The sequence below is a fragment of the Crocodylus siamensis genome, chromosome 1 (assembly GCF_052110815.1).
Source record: "Crocodylus siamensis isolate JL-2025a chromosome 1, ASM5211081v1, whole genome shotgun sequence".
Classification (NCBI taxonomy): domain Eukaryota; kingdom Metazoa; phylum Chordata; order Crocodylia; family Crocodylidae; genus Crocodylus; species Crocodylus siamensis.
Window position 1 is genome coordinate 197,552,968 of NC_143395.1, and position 12,828 is coordinate 197,565,795.

General features: G+C 41.2%; 1 protein-coding gene across 2 annotated transcripts in view; it reads left to right on the plus strand.

The window, feature by feature from the left end:
* RALGAPA2 (Ral GTPase activating protein catalytic subunit alpha 2) overlaps positions 1 to 11,165 on the plus strand; it is a 359,228-nt gene extending 348,063 nt beyond the window's left edge. For both annotated transcript variants that reach the window (XM_090051969.1, XM_090051977.1), the window contains one exon: positions 1,083 to 11,165. In XM_090051969.1, coding sequence (XP_089908095.1) covers positions 1,083 to 1,237 — 155 coding nt within the window. In that variant the 3' untranslated portion in view covers positions 1,238 to 11,165. The remainder of the gene's footprint in view (positions 1 to 1,082) is intronic.
* Positions 11,166 to 12,828: the final 1,663 nt, after the last annotated feature.

A 12,828-nucleotide genomic window follows, 5' to 3' on the forward strand; every position in this document is an offset into this window, starting at 1 on the left:
TTGTATTCCTCAGAGCATGATTATAATTGCATTGGGGAAAGACAAGAGTTGCATACACACACACTTTAATTTTATTCATTTACTTTTGATTTTAATAGCTGTTTCCTCATCTGTTCTCCTGACAAACCATTGCATTCTGACCTCAAGTCATAATCCCCTTTGGGGAATAATTGAGGTATAACTTAGTGTAAAACAACAATATGTAAATACATGTGGACTAGACTGTAGCCACTGGGGATTTTGACGAACTTTGCATAAAGTTCTTAAACTGTGTTTTGAGATACAACAGAAATGATAGAGATTTCATGTACTGCCTTCCCACTGGAATTGCTGCTTTCTCTCCCTCCCCCTTTGTTAGTCAGGGGCTAAGAGATATTATAATTTCATCAAAAATATTCACTCTAAGGAAACTGATTTTCAACCCCCACAACAGAGAGTAAGTACTGCAAATACATATGCAAAATCTGGCAACTTTTAATAACAGATGAGTGAGAGAGCTTTTTTTGTGCTAAATGGTGCCTTCAGGCAGAGTCCTGTGCCCGGAAGGGATGTGATATAAGCTACACCAATGCAAAAGTGGCCCAGAAGGATAAGGGACCTAAGACACCTTTCTGAGAACCACAAGTCCTCTTTTTCATCCTTGCTATGACTGCAAGGAGGGGTAAGGAATAACTGCAGTACTAGCTCCATTCCCTCCACCCTTCTAAGGTGGGGGAAGTAACTGGTACCTGCATTATCATCTTACTCCTGTCCAGTGGGCCTCAGGATCTGGGTAGCCTGTATGGGGCTGTCAAGAAGTTTCTTACTCCCCTGCGTGGGTGCTTAGTCCACAGCACAGCTGAGCCCTTCCTTACTTTCTGTGGAAACAGGCAGCATCCAGACTCCTTACCACATACTGGCAGCACAGTCTCCTTACAGCTGAGGGCCAACTTCATTTGCGTACAACTCCGTTAAATGCAATGTAGCTGCACCTAGGATGAATGGTGTCCATTTTGCATCCTATGAAGCGTTTCTGTTGATGTGAACACATGGATATTCCTTTTGTTCTTAGACACTTTTTCTCCACCTACTTTCTTTTTCAGGCTGTCTCACCACAAGTGCAAGTGCTGACCTCACTGTAAACATAGGGATAGAATTAGCAGAGCAGACCTCTCCAACGCTACCACGTGCCACGAAAAACAAAGTCTCTGGGAAACTTCGTCGCTCCGCTAGTGCTCTCAGCAAATCTTCAAACTAACGCACTTTGGAAGTGGAAGTCCAGTCAAGGGAACTTAAAGCAAAATTCTTGAAATATATTAAAATATTTACTATATCAATAGAACTTGTAACTTTGGGTAAGCACACAATGAAGTATTTTTGCTATAAAATTACAATTCTCTAATGTTTCAAAACTTAAATTACTGATGGACAGCTTTCACTTGAATTACCCATCATGCATTTCACTTGATTTTTGCTGTCATAAAAATGACTTAGACAAATGTGGAGCTCTCAGTGTGTGTGGCATTTTAAGTGGTATGAGATAACTCACTCATTTTCCCTGAGTTTTGGTAAGTGCAAATTTAAATGTCACAGAGAGAGGAGGCAAACCAAGTGTTAGAACCAGTTAATATACTTTCCACGTCTTGATTTTAAACATTCCAGTTAACTCTTGTTTGTATATTAACAAGTTTTGTCTAAATGGAAAGCAAGTTTCATTTGATTTACCATCTGATGGATGCTTTTCTTTTTATAAATATGGGTAACCAACCTGGATGCTTATCAATGTCTTCAAGTGCCCATTGCTGTTCTGTTTTGAACTGCTCACTCAGTGCAGTTTTTGTGCATGTAGCTAAAAATGCATAAGTATCAAATGAGTGTTGCTAAGTAATTTACCTGCAATCTAGAAAGCTACTGCCAATTGCATAAAACACCATGCCCTGGATTAAAATCACTTTGCTTAATCTTGCCATGTTATGCAGGAGGGCATATTCTCATTCATCTTATAAAGGCTTGAAATCAAGGATGCTCCAGGTCTCGCAGGCTTGTGTCTCAACCCAGCATACCACGAAATGGAATTAAGACCCCTTGCATTTTCTCTCTCAGTATTCCTGCTATGATCGCCACATGCCAGTGTTGCTATATTTAAAGGTCTGCAGTCTGATGGTCTCAGCATCTGTTGTCAAACAGCCACACAGTGTAATGCAGGTTAGTTGTTAACATGTCCAGTTCAGCTCCAGCCACTTAGTTTATATCTCTGGTTATTTCATGATTGAAATCCTGTTAGGACTATCCTTGGATTTGGAGTTATTTTGTCATATGGAATGCTGCATGTGATTGATGCATCATGGATTGTGATCACTTTTTCAGTCTAGGTAAAAAAATAAAAATGACCAAATTATTTCATTTAGAAAAGCAGATATTGCACATTAGTAATAATTTTGTGTCACCCTAGCTTGCATAACTAGGAGCCAGTACACATCTTAGGTAGTCACATTGACCTGTTGCACCAGCAGGACAGTAATCTGCTAGTTGAAGTACCCCTAATCAGACCTAAATATAATAAACTTGAAAGCTTTCAAGGGCACATGTCATTGTCGTCTTTTACTGATCAGCATGATATGCAAATATTTTAAACACAAAACCGACTTATTACGATCTCAGTAAGTAGTGGGGTTGAAAGGCTAAGGGAAACTTTTTATACTTTAAAAAATGTAACTTTACCACAAAAGTAAAGGAAGTAAAAGGCAAGAACTGTAACCACTTCGAACACTTAATACAAGTGAGAAAATTAAAATTGATGATACAGATTCTGTCATCGAATTTTGTCTTCATCTTGCAGCAGCCTGCAAGCAGAGATCAATCACCCATGTAAATGCTGCAATACCTGAGAACAACAGGGTCTGGAGCAGTGGAGTTCCAGCAGTGAATTTCCTAGCCTTTTACAGGACGATTGGGCACTAAGGGAGAAAGAGGCAATTGTCAGACAGCTAAAATCACCTTAGCCTTTGGTCTTTGAATCTTGGATGTTAGTGTTGGTGGTACCTCTCTCTGCTGCTGGAGTTTCAGATCTCACACCTCTAACCTTCCTAATCCTCCTCAGGTCTAGTTGACGTTGTTTCTATTTGTTGAATTTATGTTCATGATGTTCTTTAGCCCATTTAAACCTAATGTGATTTATCTCAACTGAAGGGGACTTTCAAGTGAAGCTAACTGCACCATTGGGCAGATATTTTTTGTTGCACTCAGTTTCTCTGTATAGGTTAAGTGAATGTGTATCTACTTTCATGTCAACAGTGATCTGCGTTAATTCTCTGTAAATATGGAATACTATTTGATAAATATTTACAGTACTATTAAGTTATAGTTTGGCATTTTGTTATTGGGTTTATGTATTAGTTTATTTGGTTCTAGCAGTAGCCCATTTATCAGGATAAGGATAAATTTAGTAATTGGACCCATTCATTATCCCAACTAGAAAGTAGAAATTATTACTCATAATGTTAGTATGCTGTCCACATGAGCTGGCATTTACAATTCACAGATAAATGCAGTAAATGCCTGCTGGGACAGAGCACTGTTAAATCACTAAAATGTCTGGTTTTCATTTCACTTTCTGTTTTAAACTATGGTTTTTGTTTCTTCCTGATAGTGTGTCTATAAAGTCAATTAGAAAAGTTGTGTATTACATTTTAAAATGTGTTCTCATAGTAATGATTGTTGGGTAGAAGAACATGGCTGTTCTTAGTTATCCAATAAAATGTCAAATATAAGCTGGCTGAAATAGTTCAAAGGGCATTTTTTCTGAATAATATGGAAACTTTCCTTCTAAGCATACGCATATCTCTAATAGAAAGAATGAAAGTTCAGCTACAAAATTATTTCCTTGGCACTAAACATATCAAAAAATGAATTGTCGAAGTCCTAGTGGAGTTTTGTAACATAAAGCAATAAACATATTTTTCCTTAATGCCTCAGAAACCAGTTAACCAATTCACAGCATAATTTTTTATAAAATATACAGAACATAAAGAAAATGTCTCTCAGGTGCAAACAGCTTCTCTCTGATCTTTTAACTGCCAGGGTGAAACAGGGATGCTGACACTCTCACTAGACTTTATTTCTTGTTATCCAAATAATAAATGCAGACTTAACTGCATCGGATGAGGATTTATTTTGTACAGTGTTAGTTGTTCGCACCACTTTTGAGCAGCTATATTCTGTCTAAAAAACAAAATACTGGGCAAAATTCAGGGTTGGTGTAAGCGAGCGTAAATTTCATGGAAATCACTGGGCAAATATGAGTAGAGACTTTCATGGTGAAGTGCAGTTTTGGGGTGTCTTTGGCTAAAACTACTTAATTTGGGCTGATTTGGTGTTCATGTAACCTAGGTGTAACAGAGAATGCAGCTGACATGTAGGTGTACAATAAGCTGTGGGAGGAGGGGTTCTCCCTTCCTGAGGAATATGAAATCCTTTGCCTATCCTATTCTGTCACCCTGCACACAGTTCCCATTAAAGTCACCTGATGGGATAACCAGGCCCTGGTTGTTCCAGAGTATGCTATCCTTTAATGAAGCAGCTTGTTTTTGATGGGGGGGAGATGGTTTGTACTTTTGCTATTGAAAACTTGTTGGCTACCCAACAACATGCTTGCCCAATGCAGATTCCATTTAGCATAGTTAAAATAAGACTTCATCTTGAGGCAATTGCTGCTTGTTGTAACAGTAGCTGTAACTCTGTAGGCTTTCCTAGAATTTTTATTGTTACAAATAGATTAATTTCACTACTGAAAAGAAATCTCCAGCACATCTTCACTGCTTGAAGGCATGGGGAGTGCTTCACTTAAGCCTTTCATTCAGTGACTGTTGGATGAACAATAATGACAATAATAGCAGCATCTACAATATTTTGTAAAGCTCTGCGGAGAAGGGACTTCTTGATGAAATCAGAGAGATGGGATGTACTTTTTGGTGTCTTTTGGCCAAACTCTGCTATTCTTGTCTTGAAACTTCTCCTCATTCCAGTTCTCTTTTGCTTGCTTACCCCCTGAGCAGGTGTTACCCTGAAGATGCGATTAACCAGTTTATCATATCTTAAAGTGTAACCTGGCCACACATTTAAGCAGCTAATTGCACAACAAAAAGTAAAACCAGTCACAAAATTATTATCTAAAAAAGGTATCGTAATTTTGTGGCTGGTTTCAGTTGTGTCTTAGAGTGAACATGTGGCCAGATGGACTGCACCAGGGCTCAGATGTGCAGTCCCAGCCAGTCCCTAACCACCTGATCAGGGTCAGCATGGAGACAATGCCAGGAGTCGGATGGGCCCTGGTGCTGTCCCTGCTGGCCCCTGATCTGCTGATCAGGAGTTAGCTCTGGGGGCTCAAACTGGCCTAGTGGGGCTCGAGACCCAGCCAACAATCAGCTGATTGCCAGGCTTATTTGCCAGTTCCGAAGGAGCCCCAGTGTTAAGGATCCCAGGCTCCCCCTGTACTAGTAAGTAGGGCACACTTGGTGTCTGATCCCTGATCCCAAAATCATGCCTCCTGCCATGCCATGTAACGTGGCAGAAGATACAATTGTTGGACTCATGGATCAGATCCTGTCATGCCTTTAAAGAAACATCTGTCATCAGCCTTCATTCTTACCTTAGTTGTTGTACTTACAGATGGAGAAAAATTACTCCCATAAATGTTTTCACTGCTGTTATTCAAGTAAATAATTACTATATTACAAGTTTATGCATCCTTTGGCAAAGGTGCTTTCGTATTCAGGAGTCCATAAGGTAATTTACAAGGACAGGGCTTATAAATATTTTACAGAAACCATTCCCAAAGTAAAAGTATAGTTAGATAGTGTAAATGTATTTTGCTATTTACATGTTTTTTTAATATGCACATTCTGTCCAGTGGTAAAAAGGGGCAGGGTCAATTTTTTCTCTTTGACAAAAAATATGCTGTGTTCTTCATGTTTTTCTACCCCTTTGCACTAGTGAAAAAGGAAAAATGTAAGTCATTGTAAATGCCTCTGGGAACTGTATGAAACAGCATTCCCAGTCTTTAAGTAAGGCAACCTGTTTTCCTAATAGGCTGCATAGGCCTTTCCTCATTACAGTGGTTTTGCTTCTGTTATAGAGCCAGAGCTCCTGAAAGAATGCTGTAAAAGCCTTACATGTTTCTATGTTCTTGTGTTGAGCTTGTCTGTCATGTAAAGTCTGTGGAGCTGACCACAAGCAGAGCTGAAACAGAAATGCCTTGGCTATGCCATATACCAAATAGTCTTCCCGATCACATCATCCTCTCAAAAGTGAAATGCTGGAATTTCAGAAACGACATTGCTCCATCTTTAACTGACATCTGGCTAGTGTCATGAGCTAAAGCTCATGCTGGTTCATGCTTTCCTCTTCTAAGGGTGAGGTTGTGCCCAAACTAAAGTGCTGATGCCCAAGGGGTGAGAGTGCAAGGAGTTCTGCCTTCTCTACCACTCCTGGGCAGGGAACGAGAATTCCTATGCAGTAGTGTAGGCACTGCTCCTAGGCCCTGCCAGCAGCTCAGCCGACTCCCCTAGAAGAATGGATTTAGCTTGTGTGATTTTACAAGAATTGCTCATAGAAGCAAAAACATTGTATAGAATCAGGCCCCTTATTATCAGCTAATAATGTTTTATATGAGAATTTAAAATTGTCCCAAATTTAGTCTGCTCCCCTGGTTAGCAAAGCCCATTTCCACCCCCCACCGCCACCTCCACTGCTCTTAGCTCATAGATTGCCTTTCTGCAGAACGTCCAGCTACAGACGTTATGGACACACGTGCCTGAGAAACAGCTCTGAACTGAGCTACAGAGGTTACTTAGAGCAGCCAGACTGATTCTTCCTTGAAAAGTTACATCCTTTTATCATAGGCCTGGCAGCATTCTTGGATACTTGTAGCCAATTCTGCCCCAAAAATTCTCCTTTCTAGTTCCTAGCCCTCTCCAGTCTATAAACCTTGTTCCTCTAACAGGCCCTTGACGGCTGAACTGAAAGCCAAGACTGCCGCCAGGCTCCTCTCTCTGGATCATACTTAGGAGCGCTCAGATGACAGGAGTAAGTACATTTGATCAATATTTTCAAAGAAATGGCCCTTTGGATAAGTGCAGACGAGGGCCCCTTGTGAGAGCACTCCCACTGCATTCAGCCTGGTGAATATGCTCTGCAATAGCCTCTGGCACAGTTTGAACCAGCAGAGTCTGTGCAACAATAGTATTATCTCCAGCTTCCTCTGAAGAGGTTTTTGCAGCATTTTGCTAATAATAATTACAGACCATAGCTAAACCCCAAAAGGCATTATTTATATGCTATTCATTGCAAGAAACGCTTGATGAGAGTTCCTCCTGTTCTAAGCCTCATAACACTTTATTGCAGAGCAGTTTACATGCACATTAAAAGTGATATGTTTCTAATGGTGATTTTCTACTCTATGGAGAGATTATTTGAGAAAATGAGGTAGGGGAGTCTGTTCTCTCAGCCATTGTAGTATCAGGAGCAGTTATAAGATAACTCCATTTTATACTAATGGGAATGATATGGTTCCATTTGTTTGGTAGGAAAGGGAACCCTGTGGTGTCTCTCTTGGTAGGGGAATGAGGTGGAAGCAGAGTTTGTCTCTCAAATTGCCTTTAGATCATTTTTTTATTTGGAAATAGAGGCTTAATCCTACACAGTATGCAGTAAATTCCTCAGTTATTTAGTTTGTAAAATTTGCATGAGTGAGGCAATTTGTAGGAAGTGTCAAGAAGAGGTTGTGTGCCTGTTTCTATTAACAGTGAAACTAAGGGGTTGGCAAAGACCCTTTGATTCAGTTTTGAAAAAAACACCCTGCTGTCTTGGGCAGAGAATTTGACAAGAATGTGGGGGACTAATGGGAAGCTCTGAAATCAGTGACCAGGTTTTCAAATGCTGAGCCTCCAGACACCCCCAACGAAGTCTGTAAAAGCCCCTGGGTGCCAAGCCAGGCTGATACAGGGTCCAACATAATAAGTATTTGGGAAGTAAACTTCTGACCCCATCTTTAAAAAATCTTTGCCTTGAATAATAGTCCTTTGGAAGATCATTTTGTGAACTGGGAATGAGCTTATCCTGCAGACACGGGTTGAAAGGCTAAATATACAGCAGTATGCAGCTCCACAGAACTCAGTTAATCAGGGCACTCAGAAAAGGTTTAATATGGTTACCAGATACCCCAAAACTGAGGGTTTATGTGGAACCCCTTTTAACTCACCTATATGTGCATTAAATGAGCATTGGATAAAATGTATGAGCAGTCCTTGGAAGAAAGGTATCCCATCACCCCAGAGAGTTGTGTAACCCCTGGTTATAGTCAGGCTCCTTTTATTTTTTTTCTGGCCCCATTAATCTAGAAATCTTTGCTGTCCCACGGCCCAGTTTCAGCAGGAGGAAAGGAGAGTGTCTCCATAGCAGAGCAGCCTGTAAATTTAGGATTAGCCTAATGGATTTACACAACCTTATCTGAGGAGGACCTAGATATCCTGAAGGAGTGCTCTAACAACTGGCTTCTTCTGTAAGAGGTAGGCTTCACCATCTCCCACTTTTGACAAGGAGCATGACCCCTGCTCTTTGTGAAGTGAATGACACAGGCACCTGCCTCTAGGAGAGGATTCCAGGCTGTGAGTCCCAATCTCATCTAAAGGACTTGCTGCAGCCCAGAAAGAAATGCCCAACACCCCACTCTCTTCAATATTTCATATCCCCAGCACAGGTAGCAGACAGAGTTAGGGCCAACTCTTGTGAATCCCATTCTGAGCCATTAGGGCTGTGGATTATTCCACGGTGGGAGCCAGGTCCCTCAAAGTCAGGCATTGCACTCCCGAGCATCACAGCACCAAGGTCACTTTGCAGATCTAGCCCCTCATGACTTTCTTTTCCCCCTCCTTTGTATGCACCTGACACCTAGGAACACCATGATCTAGCCAAGCAATAGAGGGGGCACATTCCTTTCAACCCCAATCTTGCAAACACACAATTAAGACTTACACAAGTGTACAGTCCCACTGAACACAGTTACTCACAAGCTAACTGTCTTGTAGTGAGGGCCATGCATTGCAACAGTCATGTTTTAAAAAGCGCCCCAACACTGTTGCATTGGTTAGAAGCTGTGTCAGTATTCCCATTTTAAAATCCTGTTCATCAGGAGGTTATGGCCTCACATCCTTTTGCATACCTTGTCTCCAATATAGCATCAATACTGACATTTGCTGAGTTGATGTTATTTAAAGGTGTAAACCATTCACTTCCCATGGCAGACACTCTGCAGCACAATGCCATGCGCCTTGAAAAATTGGCTGGTGCGCTTGTCCACGGATGGGCAGCAGTTCTACCTCCAAGACGACTGATTACTGTAATGTGAAGTGTCGTGCTACTGCAGTCTGGCTAATTTACAGGGTGCTAATTGTGCATTCTGGACAAATCTGCATTGTTATTGGAGCCAGGAAAAATCTGTACACCCAGGGGATTATGTTTTTCATTTTCAGTTTGTAAAAATAGCAGTAAGTTTGATGCTGTGGATTAACGACCACCCTGGGTCCCTTAACTCTGCTTCAGGCCATTACCTTCTCCGATTTACAGCACTCCCAGAGAAAAGCCCCCACACCATGATCCTTATTGCTTAAACGATGACCCAAATAGCAAAGATGATAACTGAGTCTCATAACGATACCTGGGCCTGATCCTGCAAACATTTATTACCAGGCACGTGGCCTAACCCAAGGCTCACATGAGTCAATATGATACTGTGTTGTTTGCTTGCTTGGGTTTTGGATCAGGCCCATAGTGTTTCCTGACCTGTAGTTCTTGATGAACAGTAACCCTATAAGCCCCCTGGGTTACTGAACAAGGGTGGACTGAAGTACCTAAGTCAAGTAGACTTAACTTGATCATTGTAGACAATAGGATTTAAGTAAATACTTAAAGTTAATCAGATTCTGGCCTTCCCTGAACAAGGGTTGATGCAATATGTGCATGAGCATTTCCTGACTTGGAGCCCAAATGACCCTCCATAACAAATCCAGAAGAATGTCCCCAAATATGACAGACCAGACCCATTAGGTTTACCAGAAATATGAATTAAGAGACTAGAAATAACCAGCAGATAGTGATATCAGATATTTCCTTGCCTTTTTTTTTTTTTTTTTTGGAACTATAATTAAAATGAATGTAATTGATGCGTGAATAATTCTAGAAAAATAGCAGTAAGATGCTGACTTTCCTCAACAGTGAAAGACCATCCTGAACTGAGACCACACTATGCCATTGACCTGCCCTGCCATGTCTTGGCTTCTCAGTGAATTCTCAGAGCTCCAAGCCACCACTGATGTTCAGCTTGAAAATGACACAAAACCTGGCAGTTTAGAGAGAGGAGGGAACTTCTGCTTTGTTTTAATTTTTTTTTTCTTTTTGCTTAAGTTAAGGAAAAACAAGTCACCTTTGCAATGTGAGGAGAAAGGTAACGCAGAGTTACCAGGTTGGACTGAACTACTGAAATTCCAAGGGCTCTGTGCAGCAGATGGAGCATGAATGTTTGCATTATACTAGATTCAAAGTAGTTTTCTCATATTTAGTAATAGTAAGCAATCCTTTCCTAAAGTCATTGTAAACAAAAATGTGTTAACAGTAGACTGAGAGCTTACTTTAAAATATAATAATATTGACATGAAGTTTCATAACAAAAGGACACATGCTGAAAACTCTTCCAATACTAGTTTACCTCACTTGACTGATCAATGCATTTTGCCCAGTGATTGTGAGATTAAGGTATTCTGTAGTGCGTTCATATGGGAGATGTGGCACTCTCCTATATGGTTTTAATCTTACTGTGGCTGCACTGCTAAACAATAATGGAAAAATCAGGATCTAGAGGGATGATAGCATCTTAATGTCTGTTAAACATGTTCAGCAAAACATTGATCGTGTTGCCTGTAATGGAATTGCTTTAAACAAAACAAAACAGGTCTTACAGTCTTACAATGTCCTGTTTTAATGTACTTACCTGTATTAGAATACCTGTAACGTGAAAAGCCATGCTTGAAATGCCCTTCTTTCTGGTTTACATATCACAAGTTTTTATGATGCAGATCTGAACTCTTTGTTATCCAAGATGTACAGTGAACTAAGTTTCATTAAAGTTATTTAAAACTGTATTAAGGCATTTGTGTGTAAGTGAAGCTTTGTGATGCCTGGATGGAATGTGCAGAAAGTCCAAGTGTGATGTTTCTTTACAAGCTACAAGAAAAACACTGTAATATCTACAGTCATGAACTAAAATTTAAAAAGCATGGCACCCCCAAGAATGCCAACCACTGATGCCTGGATTTTGTTCCGCTAAAGTACCTTTGGCAGAACAAAGGGCCAAAAAAGTGGATGTAAATGCAATGTATTGGTCCTACTGACTTTGCTGGATGCAGAGTCAGGCCAGCACAGAGCACTTTTGTGAAAATCCCACCTTTTTTTTTATACCTGTGTGTATTACCTGGGAGACCGAGACGGTGCTTTGAAAGATGGAGGCCTGTGTTTTATCAGAGAAAAGTAAGCAGAGAGTCCAGTTAGCTCTGTATTGTCTACCTCTATACTTTATTTAGTTAGTCTATAAAGGTGCATAACTTCCCTATCGACTTAGTTATGACAGCATACCTGAAAAGAAGGAAAGGGAATTCTGATCTAAGTTCTGGCCTTTAGTATTGTACTTTGAGATCCCTACCTGCTGATGGGGTCTTGCCTGCTACCTACCTTTTGTCCATATGTACTGCTCATTCTGTGCCAGTGGCAACAACAGCATCATACTGTCTTGATCTACAAAAGCCACCTGAAACAACTCGCTACGTGTTCTGTAAGGGGCTCCATAAAAAGGTTGTAAGAGGTCAGTTTCATGTTCAAAGAATTTTCCAATCCCTATTGCCAAAGCCCCAGGCCTCCAAATTTCCACTGCTGCTCCTAAATCATGTTGGGAATGTCAGACTGCCTCTTCTCACGTGAAGAGGTTGGTCCATCACCAAAAGTATGTGCACCAACAACAAGGTATTGACAGCTACTATTAAGCTACATAGAAACCCCAAGAGTCAAACAATATCCTGCACAAATGATAACATGAAAAGATGGAGGTTGGCATCCTCATCCTGAATCCTGTCCGCTCACCATTTATACCTGAAGCAAGAAAACATTTATGGCTTCAATATGCAATTTTCCACATGCAACTGTTACAGGATCTTTCAATAGTCGGGCTTACAGCAGATCACGCTCTGCGATGTTATAGGTGGTCAGGCTCAACTTTATTAACGAGGTGCAAAACAAAACAGAATCAATGCTGTTGTGTCCACCAGTGAGCACACACTCACCACGTCTCACGCGCCCTAGCGACACGTGAGACTGCTGTTGTGTTCTGGCGAGGTGTTTCCGGGGTTGGTCGCCGGGATCAGGCGGGTCTGGCATCCTCCCCTCCGGCTGGCCAGGCCGAAGGTCGCTCCGAGTTCGAACCGATCCGTGAGTACGTTCCGTCGGGCGCGCAAAGGCCCCAAAGTTCGTAGTGCAATGTCTTTTATACCCTCAGTGATGCAGGGCGGTCTAATCGCGTGTGGCACTTCTTCATTGGCTCGGAGCGGTGACTGTCACATTACTGACAGACCCTGGACTTTCCCTTGAGAAACCCCATGTGGAAAATCCCAACCGCATGTTTCTTCTATACTGCCACCCTAGAGTCTCTTATTCACTTAGCACCTGTTACATAAACACTATGCAAACCTCCAGCTGACGTATGCGAACATGGCCACCTATTACAAAAGATTATAACACACAGCAAGTGCA